Source organism: Sus scrofa, chromosome X (genome assembly GCF_000003025.6).
Source record: "Sus scrofa isolate TJ Tabasco breed Duroc chromosome X, Sscrofa11.1, whole genome shotgun sequence".
In the NCBI taxonomy this organism is placed as follows: domain Eukaryota; kingdom Metazoa; phylum Chordata; class Mammalia; order Artiodactyla; family Suidae; genus Sus; species Sus scrofa.
The window spans coordinates 9412643-9425886 of NC_010461.5; the positions used below are offsets into that span (position 1 = coordinate 9412643).

The 13244-nt window shown below is 45.6% G+C and overlaps 1 protein-coding gene across 13 annotated transcripts in view; it reads left to right on the forward strand.

The window, feature by feature from the left end:
* The window catches only part of FRMPD4 (FERM and PDZ domain containing 4), an 826395-nt gene that overhangs the window by 787604 nt on the left and 25547 nt on the right, over positions 1–13244 (forward strand). For all 13 annotated transcript variants that reach the window (XM_021080618.1, XM_021080619.1, XM_021080630.1 and 10 more), the window contains 5 exons: positions 2904–3023; positions 5691–5827; positions 8615–8741; positions 11205–11294; positions 11853–12035. In XM_021080618.1, the coding sequence (XP_020936277.1) occupies positions 2904–3023; positions 5691–5827; positions 8615–8741; positions 11205–11294; positions 11853–12035 (657 nt within the window). The remainder of the gene's footprint in view (positions 1–2903; positions 3024–5690; positions 5828–8614; positions 8742–11204; positions 11295–11852; positions 12036–13244) is intronic.

Sequence of the window (13244 nt, forward strand, 5' to 3'; positions counted from 1 at the left end):
TGTGACAATTTTGATCAATAAAATATTTATAGACATGGTTAAGAACGGGAGTAAGTGTAAGAAATTGGTCCGAGGACACAAATCAGTTTAAAACATTTACCTGTGATGAAAACCCCCAAGGAATTTTAAGCATCTTACCTGAATTTCTGACAGTTTGACACTAAACTTCTGTCTAGAAAATAATAGTGTTATTTATATACTACTTCAGGTTTCCTAGAAATGGGCTTTTTGCTCGTTTCACAGCCTCACTCTTATGGGACTGCCGTTTCTCATGAGTCTAAAGCATGCTTTTGCATTACTCCCGTGTCCTTCCCCAAACTAGTGTTCACTTACTAACAGTAAAACTAGACTCAAAGTGCCTTATGCAAAAGTCAGGACAGATTCTAGCCAGTAATTAACGGAGCCAGAGATACGCTGATCCCTGACTTTCTAACATCAGAGCGGACATTCTGGCGAAACACCCTGTGATGACTCTGCGACCTGCAACATCAGCCCCGCCAGCAACACAGGCCTTTTAGGGGCCCACGCTTCCTTCTTCACGGGTTGGCTGCCTTCCTCTCAGCCATCGATGGGCAGCCTCGAGCCCACGGGCTCCAGAGGTCACTCAACTTTGCACTCCCGCCCACAGCCAGACAGCTGATTCAGTATCGCTACTGCTGGATGCCCAGGGTACCTTTACAAGTAGGATGCGTTTTCCCGTTGAAATTGTGTTCAACGATATTAGAACGTAACCTCTCAGAATACATGTACTCACACCGGGAACTCAATAAAACTAGGACTATCTTTATTTTGCCAGATTGGTCTGGTGCATAAAAGCAGTTACAAGTACATAAAACTCCGCGCACGTGCATTAAAAAGTACATCCAAGTGTGCAAAACTGTGAGCACAACAACTGGGTGCGTTCATGCCTCATGCTTTTTGTTTCATCGTGCTGACTTCTTTAAGGGAAACTGAAGAGCTTTGACCTTCTTTTTTTTCTTTTTCTTTTTTCTTTTATTTCTTTTTTTGTTTGTTTGTTTGTTTTTTGGTTATTTTGCTGTTATTGTTTTTTTCTTTTACCTTCTTGCCTGAAGTCCAGTGTCGTTCGTTCATTCAGCTGTGTGTTAAGCACCTACTTTTCATTGATGGATTCTGCTTTGTTACAAAAAGAATTTAGAAACGAACACTTACTACTTGGCACGCACTGTGCTGGGGAAAAGGAAAACCAACTGAAATAATCCTTATTCCTTAACCTATGGTATATCCTAAGCTCCTTTGAACAATGTAAATGATAGCTGAAGTTTGGGTAGTTTAGAAACCTGTGAACTCAACATTTAGTGCACAGGCCAAAATTTCTATCCTCTTGCTTTCTTTTTTAAAATTTAATTTAATTATTTTTTAATTGATTTTACTTGAAGTATAGTTGATTTACAATATGTTAGTTTCAGGTGTACAGCAAAGTGATTGAGTTTTATATTTATTTACATACACAGACACATATTCCTTTTCCGAGTTTTTTCCCTTATAGATTATTATAAAATAGTGAATATGGGAGTTCCCATCATGGCTCAGCAGAAACGAATCTGACTAGGAACCATGAGGACGCGGGTTCAATCCCTGGCCTCACTCAGTGGGTTAAGGACCTGGCGTTGCCGTGAACTGTGGTGTACGTCATAGATGCAGTTTGGATCTAGCATTGCTGTGGCTCTGATTAGACCCCTAGCCTGGGAACCTCCATATACTGTGGGCATAGCCCTAAAAAGACAAAATATATATATATAGAGAGAGAGTATGGTTCCCTGTGCTATACAGTAGGTCCTTTTTTTTTTTCCTGTTCTTTTAAGATTTTTATTTTTCCCATTATAGTTGATTTACAGTGTTCTGTCAATTCCTACTGTACAGCAAAGTGACCCAGTCATACATACATACATATATATATTCTTTTTCTCACATTATCCTCCATCATATTTCATCACAAGTGACTAGATAGAGCTCCCTGTGCTCTACCGCAAGATCTATCTCATTGCTTATCCACTCCAAATGCAATAGTTTGCCTCGGGTCCTTGTTGTTCATCTATTTTATATATAGTAGTGTGTATATCAGCTAATCCCAAGTTCCTAATTTTCCCTACCCCCCGCCTTTCCCCTTTGGTAACCCTAAGTTTGTTTTCTGTGTCCCTGAGTCTGCTTCTGTTTTGTAAATAGGTTCATTTGTATTATTTCTTAGATTCTGCATATAAGCGATGTCGTATGATATTTGTCTTCCTGCTTTCCAATCGAATGTCACCCAAACTCGACATTGTCATGCTCTCGCTGCTGCAGTCAATCTGGAGTCCAATTTAGGAGCAAAGCCATAGCAGCGTTACACAGTAATAAGCTGCAGTGGCCAGTTTTTGTGCTCTGCCCAGGGTCCCCTTCTGTGCCCCCTCCCCCCACCCTCACTTGAGTGTGCCGTTGTCATTTACGATAGCCAGCATCTGCAGATCTTCAGAGGACTGCCCACAGCCTGCTGGCGCCCGTCCTGCCCACACCTGGAAATTCACATCCCCCAGGACAGCCCGAAACCAATGACTTAGCCATACTCCCAGCGGAGTCTCCCTGGGCTCGGCCATCACCGCCCCTGCCAGGCTGACCTCAGCTGGCACCTTGTTTGGCCTCCTCTTCTGTCCGACTCTGCTTCTCCCACTCCCTCGCCGGCCTTTCCCGCAAGCAGGTCCTTGTCACACCCTCATTTGAGGGCCTCCTTTGGGGGAACATGACCTAAGTCACAGGTACGTCAGTGTTGAGGGAACGAATAATTCTATGACAGAGGCTAAAAGAACCTCAACCCCTTCCTCAGTGGCCAGGGCAGGCTGCCTTTGCTGCTGCCCCTCAGCCGCTTCTGCCAGCCCTGAAGGATTCTCGTGGTTGCTCTGCTCTCCTAGGTGACACAGCGGCCCAGCTCCCACAAGATGAGATGTCTCTTCCGCATTAGCTTCGTCCCAAAGGATCCGATTGACCTTTTAAGGAGAGATCCGGTTGCTTTCGAGTATCTGTATGTTCAGGTACGTGAGAATTGGGGCATGTTTCGTCTTAATGGTGTGGGGCTTTTGCCCCTGAATTCTTTCATTCGGGATGGGCTTTCTCTTCATCCCCAAGCTTAATGTAGGATAAAAGGATTCCACGGTGTTTCTCAAATTTTCACTTTGGGGGAGTTCCCGTCGTGGCACAGCAGAAACGAACCCAACTAGGAACCATGAGGTTGCAGGTTCGATCCCTGGCCTCGCTTAGTGGGTTAAGGATCTGGCGTTGCCGTGAGCTGCCGTGTAGGTCGCAGATGCAACTCGGATCTGGCATTGCTGTGGCTGTGGTGTAGGCCAGCCGCTGTAGCTCCGATTGGACCCCTAGCCTGGGAACCTCCATGTGCTTTGGGTGCGGCTCTAGAAAAGACAAAAAAAAATACATAATTTATTTAAGTGACTAATCACCTTGACCAAAAAAAAAAAAAAAAAATTCACCCAAATGCCTGGTTAAATCCAAGCTATAACAGGACTGGGGGGAAAAACAGCCCCAGTCACAACTCGGAGGAGAAGTGATGGTGATGAGTGATCTTGGTAAATAAAGCACATTCCATTTTATGGAACAACCTTGCAGGTACACCAACAACCTCAAGAGTTACGTGTTGGCCCATTTTTTCAGATAATAAAATTAAGACTCAAGAGAGATGAAATGCCACATCCAAGGTCATTTGATCAGTAGCTGATAGAGCCTAGAATCCGACTTGGAGTTTTTGTCTCTAAATTCTATGTTAAGAAGGAGTTCCCGTCATGGCGAAGTGGAAACAAATCCGATTAGGAACCAGAATGTTGCAGGTTCGATCCCTGGCCTCGCTCAATGGGTTAAGTATCCAGCATTGCTGTGAGTTGTGGTGTAGGTCACAGACACGGCTTGGATCCTGTGTTGCTGTGGCATAGGCTGTCAGCCGTAGCTCGGATTCGACCCCTAGCCTGGGAACTTCCATGTGCTGTGGGTGCGGCCCTAAAAAGCAAAATTAATTAATTCTATGTTAAAATCCCGTTTCAAATCTGTCATTCAATAGCCATCCTAGAAGGAGGTGATTTCTCCAAATGGTTTATCAAAAAACTTGTTCTTCAAGTGCCTATTATGGCCTGGCACTATGCTAAGTGCCTTCCTCACCCTCATCCCTCATGAGACTCTATTAAGTGACCCTGTCTGGACCCCAAAACCATGGTGCCCCCCTGTGGACAACCCTGGGCTCTTGGAAATAACTGGTAAACCCAAAGCTAGCAAAACAAAATGGCAGCTTGGAATCGCTCCCAGAGGCTGCCTTCCCTCAGAGCCACCCTATCTCCTGCCTCCAGTCAGACCCACTTCCACCAGGAGTGCAGTGCAACCCGGATAGATGTAGGATTTCCAGTGCATAACGGGGAAGTTTCCCAGAGGTGAATACTGTGCAGAAACCATACAAGGGTTCCTGTTCCCATTTTAGCAAAGTCAATGCATGAAGTGGTCAGACAAGTGCTCATCTCGGAAAGGAGCCAAACAAATCCTGACACTGTTTTCCATTTGAAATCTTTGGGGGGTAAAAGACAAAAAGTAAAGAAGAGAGGAAGAGGCTAAATATATTTTCTCGCCCAAGAAACCTAGTTTCTCCTAACAAAAGTAAACACATGTGCCCAGTAGGCTTCAGCGGTGCCATACTTCCCACCAACATCTGGCTCCATGTTTGTCCCATGAAGGGTGAGACTGCCACCCTTGAACCCTTCACTTTTGGTGGTGGACGATGTGACCCACTACAACCACCTCTCTTCAATTTGATGCTCATCACAAACCCTGGGAGGTGTCCCCATTTTACAGATGAGCAAACAAAGGGTGAGAGGTGTGGAATGACTCTCTCAAAGTCACCCCTGTAACAGACCGGCGGTCTCGGGACCGCCCCCCACCACGGAAGGCGCCAAGGTGCTGTGATATGCGCTTCTCACCGCGTCCTCGCGCCCCTACCCACTCCCAGCAGGGAGTGAGTATGCACCCCCGTGGCACAGATGAGTAAACTGAGGCCATTGGTAAAGCCAGGATCCCGAAGCAGGCATAGGTCCGAGTGGCTGCCTCCATCTCCTAGCCAGTTCTGCCTCCCTGTACCGCTCGGGATGCTGGCCGAGGATGAAGTTGATGAGGACAGCTTTTAGCGTGTATGAGTGCTTCTCCTTTACCAGGTACAGCTCTAAGGGCTCTGTGTACGCCTCACCACAACTCTGTGAATGGGGTTTCATATCCCCAACTTACAGAAGAGGAAAGTGAGGCCTAGAACAACGAGGTGGCTTGCCCACGGTCACACTATGGAAGTGGAGAAAGAGGATTTGAACCCAGAATTCCAGTCCCTGCAGCCTAGCTACAGAAGCCACATCAGGCTACCAGGGCTTCCCCTGTTCAGCCGTGGCACCCGTGTTTGGAAATGTCATTCCTAAATTCCTCATGATTTTTACAAAAAGCTAAAATATTTCAATAGCTCGCACATGATGAATGTTAACCGTTCGCGTGGCCTCTGAGCCAGTGCTGACTCGGTTCCGTGCAGCGGTGGAAATGTTTCCCCATTTAGCCCCCTGCCTTTGAAGTAACGGTGGGACTCCAGGGAAAGGCGTGTCACCTGTCCTCCTCCCGGGCCGTGCGCTGTGTCCTTTGACACGCTGCGCCCTCTGCTGGTCTCTTCGCAGAGCTGTAACGATGTCGTTCAGGAGCGGTTTGGGCCGGAGCTGAAGTATGACATAGCCCTGCGGCTGGCGGCCTTGCAAATGTACATCGCAACCGTGACCACCAAGCAAACACAGAAAATCTCCCTCAAGTACATCGAGTAAGTGTTGGCTCTCGGGGCTATTTCGGAGATGCTGTCTCCTTAACGCCCCAGTGTATTTTTGATGTGTCTCTTTTTCCAAAATGATCCTGTTTGTGGCAGAGCATTTGTTAACCAGAGGCAAAATATATGAATATTCTGTTCATTTTTGGTGGAAGAGATCCATTTATTACATAATCTGCCTTTAGAGGACTGTGGTTAAATTGAGGCTTCTATTTAAAATGAAGCATATACTTTAAAATTCCTAAACGGACTTGGTTCCAAGCCAAGCTTTGGTCTCAGCACTCTTCAGACATCAAGCTGTTTGATTTTCCCAACCCCTCTCTGAGATCAGCAGGATCATAGCTCCATTTTAGGATGAGCAAGCCAAGGCACAGAACCGTTAAGGAACTTGCCCAAGTCGCACTGGTTATTAACTAGAGGGGGCAGGATTCGATCTCAAGGCAGTGGGACTCCACTTTGCCCTGTGGTTCGTGTGATCAGTTGAAGACCTGTGTTGAGAAAATGGGCTACGTTTAGATGATCAAACACAGTATAAACAAAGGAATTCTTTGAGTCATAGTCAGGAAGGACGGTTTTTGTAATAAAGAACTGTGACACAGTGGGAAAGGCTGCCGTACAAACGGCCTCATGAATCAAATGTTTGGAAAATATAAATGCCTTCTCTTGCTGAATACAGCATTTACCACATCGGTATGCTACCTCATTAGCCAGAAAAGATCCTCTCTTAGAAAAAAGCAGTTTGGGAGTTCCCTGGTGCTCAGCAGGTTAAGAACCTGGCATTGTCACTGCTGTGGCTTGGGTGTGATGCCTGGCCAGGAATTTCCGCATGCCATGGGCTCAGCCAGGGAGAAAAAATAGCAGTTTGTGTGGCCTTCAGTCGACTTGCTCTTAAAAGAGAGCCCTCTATTTCCCAGTCTATATGCTTCCCCTTGGCAGGTGATCCTGTAGCCTAAAGTGGCCATCACTTTCTTCAACCTGGCAGCTTTAATGCTAAGAAAAAGGAACACTCATGTTTCAGACTTCATGGAGAGGCTGAAGCATCATCTCCACATTAACACTAAAAGCCCTAGAGTCTGCTACGTCTCCACCTGTACGAGGCATACTGCTGATTAAAGCCCCGCACGCCAGAGAAGCTCTCCCCATGGGCAGCCTACAGGGCCTTGCTGCGTTCCACCACGTTAGGGTGACCCCACCCCACCCCCACGGAGCAAAATGGCTTCTCGACAGCTTTGTGAGCCTGTGTTGGAGAAGATGAGAGCTCCAGGTTGCGGACGCCCAGTGCCTCTGATCTTGCCACTCTCAGTTCTCTTGTCATGCTGAGGGATCGATCCTTGTGTGCAGTTTGAGAACCCCAGGCCTTCCAATCTCAGTGCAATCCCTTTTTGCAGATGGTTTGTCTCTTGCCACACATGCTGGGGCTAGAGCTCAAGGGCAATCCAGCCGTCCAAGTGGTCTCACACTCAAGTAGATAGCTTCACATCCATATCCACTCCCCTTTGTGAGGTTCTTAGGGACAGATGAAACTGCCTCCCATTTGAGAAGGTGACCTGCACAACTTGAGATGATTTTCAGGCCACTGAAAGGCACGCGTGTTCCTATTCCCAATATCCACATTTTACCTGGTTGAACATGGTAGAGTCGAAAACCTCCAGAGATAACTACCTTGACTAAGAATCTTGCAGAGTCTACAATACTGTTCTCAGGAATTAATTCGCTCAACAGTGTTCATTGAGCATTTTTTATAATATTTATACTAGGAAAATAGAAAATGCTAATAAGTATACATTTTAATCTTAGCCTTTGAAGAACTTAAAAAGTATGAGTACGGGTTGTTCAGGAGAAGAAAGCGGTGATCAAGAAAACCACCATCCTGATTAGTGAAAAGAGCGTGAACAGTCAAGTGGGGGAAGACTGTCTTTCGGCTCTAATTTGAGGAGGATTTGGAGCAGGAGAAGGCACCAGAACCTTCTCGAATGTCTTCACATAATTGAGAAGATACTGGCTGGGCACATGGCCAATTGGGATAAATTTACTAGAATTCCAAATATGGACCCTTCTTGGGATAGGGCCATAGCCATTGCTGGGGAAACGGACCCTTGACCAGAGTATACTAACTAAACCATTTGTTTGTCTTTTCTTGTATATCCACACGTGTGAGGGATATTTGCCTCTCCCTGTCAGGACCAGACATACTTAAGGTCATGACCTCTTCCTGACTTCATACCAGCAACCCCTTCCTCTCCTCTGCAAGAAATGTTCATGGAAGGAGTTAGACATTATCTGGGTGGGAGAAAAGACAGTTGAGTATTTCTAGAGAAATTGCCATTGATGAGGGAAATGGGGCGGGAGGAATGGTTTGGGAACATGAAGGAGTTGTATTCATCCTTCTAAGAGAAGACAGAGTGTGGGCAGACAGGGAGAGGTGACAGTGGGAGTCAACAGAGGGATGGAGAGAAATTGCTCTTGGAAGTATGTGAACCAATTCTCAGAGGCTCCGAGGTGGGTTGGATAAAAAAAATGTCTCTTCAATTCCCATTGGTCCCAAGTGTCTCGTTAGCATTCTCTCTGGAGAGTGAGGAATATGTTTCTTTTCAAAGGCAAACATGTGGATTAATGATCAAATAGTATGTTTCCGGAGTGTAAATTAAAAGTTGCTTCCCTAATTGGGGACTTGTCTCCATTCCCTGCCTTACCAAGTGTTCATTTGTTCCAACAGACATCAGAGCGCCATTTTGTCTTAGACAAACTTAGAATGTGAAATTAAAGATATGCTCTTTATTGCAGAAAAGAATGGGGATTAGAGACTTTTCTTCCCTCTGCTGTGCTGCAAAGCATGAAAGAGAAGAACATAAAGAAAGCACTTTCACACCTTGTCAAAGCAAATCAAAACTTGGTACCACCCGGTAAAAAGGTATCGCATTTGCATCTTAATAGAAAATGGATTTTAAAGAGAGAGGCTTGCATGCATTTTAAAAAATGTTTAAAATTAGCCCATGAATAAAATACTTAGCACCAGATTTTTAGAAGCTATAACACTATATACCCTTCTTTTTTAAACTATTAACATGTTTCTAAAACTAACGAAAAATAAGTATTCTTACGGAGACCTATTTATTCTTTGCAAGCTCTAGACTCCTTATTGCACGGAGTGTGTGTGCATTCATGTGTGCAGGCACAAGAACCCCGCGTCGGCTCTGAGTCTTTGGGATTAGGAGATAGAATTGCAAAATAATTTCCTATTTCTATCATATTCGTGCTTACCGCTCAGACCAACTTAAGCAAGCGGCATCTGGTAAGGGTCGCTGCAGACTAGATGCCCCCATTAATTAAACCAAGGTTTCTTTGCCTTGGCTCTGTTGACTTTGGGACCAGATCATTGTTGGCTGGGGGAGAGGGGCTCTCCAGTGCATTGTGTGATGTTTAGCAACATCCCTGAGCTCTACTCAGGAGATACCTGTAGCACCCACCCCCTCCCTCAATCATAACCAACAAAAATGTCTCCAGGTTTGGCCACATGTGTCCTGGGGAACAAAATCAGCCCCAATTGATGACCACTGAGTTAAACCTTACCTCGAGACAGAAGATAAAATTATTTCTGTCATTCACCATCTCTCTCTTTTTTTTTTGTAACAAGTAGAAGAAACACAAAGGACAGTTTAACATATACTGTTGGTCAGAATCGTTATGTTTTTAGGTAATAAAAAAGCAAAGGGTTTCAGGAGCCAGGAAGAGGCTTAAAATGGGAAGCAGTCTGACACCCCCAGAACGCTTATTCAGGGGTACCGGGCGTTGAAAACGTGAGTGACTCCAGTGAACTCTGTGGGCAGTTCTTTGGTCTTAGTATCTGATTTCAAGTCCTTTTTACTGGCTAAGACGTACTTATTTCTGCTCCCTTCTCACCTTGATGTCTTTTTTAAAAATGTGTCATCAAATTGGACACACTTATCAGCCACCTTTGACGTACCTCCCAGTTTCCGTAAGCATTCCACTTCCAGAAATATAGCAGGGTGTCCTGGGTCAAAATGTCATGAGTGTCGGTTCTGATTTGCCCAAAGCTATTTGTTCTTAATTGACTTTGTGTGATTTTTTTTTTTTTTTGCAAGCCTGGCCCACTGGTTTTATGATAATTTGGATAACTGCTCTGAGAGCAGTCTATCATCGTCCTTCGATAAAGGTCATTTTTTCCAGTTAAGAGTGAGTGGTTTTGAATCAATTTGCAAAATGCTTTAGATTTTTGAAAGACCAAGGATGGGCGATTGGTTCTAAATAACAATGACATAAAGGGTAGCGCATTGAGGTATGTTAACGAGTGAGTTGGCAAGTCATCTGCAGTTGAAAACAGAATGTCACAGTCCTTGCTCCTTGATGATAGACACCTGGTTGGAAAATTTCACCCCTAACAAACGGGCACATTTGGTATGAAAAGTGGACTTTTTTCTTTACTGTTTTTTTTTTTTTAATTTAATTGAACTATAGTTGATTTATACTGTTTCAGCAAAGTGATTCGGTTATATATATTCTTTTTCAGATTCTTTTCCATTATAGGTTATTACAAGATATTGACTATAGTTCCCTGTGCTGTACAGTAGGACCTTGTTGTTTATTTTATATATAATAGTGTGTATCTGTTAATCCCCAATTCATAATATATCCCTCCCCCCCTTCCCCCTCTGGTAACCGTACGTTTGTTTTTTATGTCTGTGAGTCTGTGTTTTGTAAATAAGTTCCTTTGTGTTGTATTTTAGATTGAAATGTGGACTTTTTTCCGTCAAATACTTTTTTATCATTCAGAAATCTAAAAGTCTTTAAATAAAGACCAGTTTTACCTGGATACAATTTCGTTTTTCAACCATTCATGACCCTCAATAGATTCTTAGAATTGAATTAATAAAACAGGCACTTACATATAGCAAGTTCAAACATTTCCACAATGATTGGCACTCGGAAAGTTCATTTTCCCTAAAAACTTGCAAACACTGGAAGAAACACAATGGGAGCAGAGAACCTGTTCAAAGGGCTTTCTAAGGATGGCGGGCATGTATTCAAAACAGCTCCCACAAACTCTGCACCCACCCCTTTGTAGGGGAAAATTTTATCATCTCGTTCTGACGACTCGTTGAGTGCCCTGGCCCAGGAGAACCATACTCCCCACCCCCCAAATAAATTTTAGTCTAGAGGTCCCGTTACAGCCCTTCATCAGGAAACCAAATACAGAGCAGTTTGCTCTTATTCCTCATGAAAAGCTCTTGTCACACCCCATCTGTTGGCTCTAGAAGCATCCTTCTCCTTTGCCCTTGTTTGCGGCTAATCTCCAGCAGGAACACAGTTAAACACCGCACGGAGTGAAGACTTGAGGTTTCTTTTCTCTCCTCAGCTCTCTGCACTGCAAGCCAAGGTCCATTATCTCAAGTTCCTCAGTGACCTTCGACTGTATGGGGGTCGTGTGTTCAAGGCAACGTTGGTGGTAATTTCTTTTTCTTGCTTTTCCGTGACAGCCACAGAGGCCTGCAAAATGTCACTGCCTAGGCTGTCTTGAATGAGCTGCCTTTGATGACAAAAGCAAATCAGCTGTGACTCTTAGCCAGCCCTCATTTCTAATTGACCGCCCCGCAGTCTGAAAATATCAGAAGAAATGTTAAGCTCGATAACGCCCCTGTAGAATGCCCTAGAAAAAGAAAAATGTGAGGAGCCTAGAGAATTGGCGCGTTCTCACAGTGGCCTCCTTTGAAATCATTGGGCCGGAATGATTTTTAAAAGGAAAAAAAAAAAAAATCCTCCTCTATCTAAAAGCCTCTCATGATAATGAATATATGTGCTCTGATAATGTTTATTTCTACATTAGTCATAATTTATCAGCGCCTCACTGCAGCCATATATCTGGTTTTTCTAACTGGGTGACTGACTACGGTATAGCCCAGAAACACTTGCTAAAGAAAATCTTATAACAGACCCTCGGGTTCAGCTTTGCCTGGTGTTTCAGAGGCCTCGTGATTTTCATCGTCTGTCAACGCCTCTTTCTCAGCAGGCGGAAAAGCGCTCAGAAGTGACCCTCCTGGTTGGGCCCCGATACGGCATCAGCCACGTCATCAACACCAAGACCAACCTGGTGGCTCTTTTAGCTGACTTCAGCCACGTCAACAGGATCGAGATGTTCACGGAAGAGGAGAGCTTGGTGAGGGTGGAGCTCCACGTGTTGGACGTGAAGGTGAGCCTTACAGACACGTGGCCTTGGCTTCTGAGAGCACTGCTGATATTTACAAAGTGGGCAAAATGCCCACGTGCGCAGCGCACCGAAGAGGCAAAGGGTGCGGGGAAAAAATCCGCCCCCCTCAGGGCTCGGCGCTCTCATCCGCATAAATAGCTCTGTGGCGGGGGGGGGGGGGGGGGGGGGGGGGGGGGGGGGGGGGGGAGGAGACGACACGTGACTGTACTTGTCTGGGCTCAATCTCAATCTCTTCCTAAGGGCCCTTCTGGCTCCAGGATACACGAGTCCTAGGTGGTGGTGGGGGGGGTGTTTCCCTACTAGTTTTATAGATGTGACTTTGTTTTTGTTTTTTTGACTGTGCCCTTGGCATGAAGAAGTTCCCAGGCCAGGGACTGAACCCACACCACAGCAGTGACCCGAGCCACAGAAGTGACAAGACCAGATCCTTAACCCACGAGCCACCAGGGAACTCCTAGAATATGTGACTCTTGGGTGGGAGTCAGGGAGACTTGCCCCACATTTGTTTAGAACTCCCATTTCTTTTTGTTAGGTTGAGTCTGTATGTGTTCTTTCTTTTGGCAAAGCTGAGTATTATAGTCAATCTGTCTTTTCTTGCTGTAGCAGTTAGTAGTGGCTAAACATCTGGCTCCTCTAATAGCATGGCCATTGCATTTCAAAGAACCGTCTGAGATTGTCCTCCAAGGGCAGGCGTTTACGCCCAAAACAGAAGTTGAAAGGAGGCAAGCCAGGTCCCCCGTCCCTACCTTCTTATCCCAGTAACAGATGAGTCATTGGATATGGGCAGCGTTAATGTGTCTGATGATTCTGTGGAGAAAAGGCGCAGGACCCGAGGAGAGGCAGTGAGTCCACAGAGGAGACAGGGTGAAGCAGGAGGCGCGCTCTGAGGGCGGGGCTGGGCTGGGACAAGTGGATTAGGAGTGAAGGAGAAGGTGGGGAAGGGCTTCTACGCAGCAGATCCAGAAGCATCAGTGTGCTCTGCAGCTGGAAGCGACTTGAGCGTGCAAGGGAGAAAGCGGGGCCCAGGCGTGCTGGCCGTGGCCCATGGCACCGCGCGCGCGCGCGGGCTGAACCCAGGGTGCTCCAGTTGCCTTCATGGCAATGCAAGTACAAGAAAAGACTAGGAATCCCCTGCCCAGTTCATGACCCAAGATGCCGAGAAGAGTGGCTTCTCTTGGAAAAGGGGGCCGA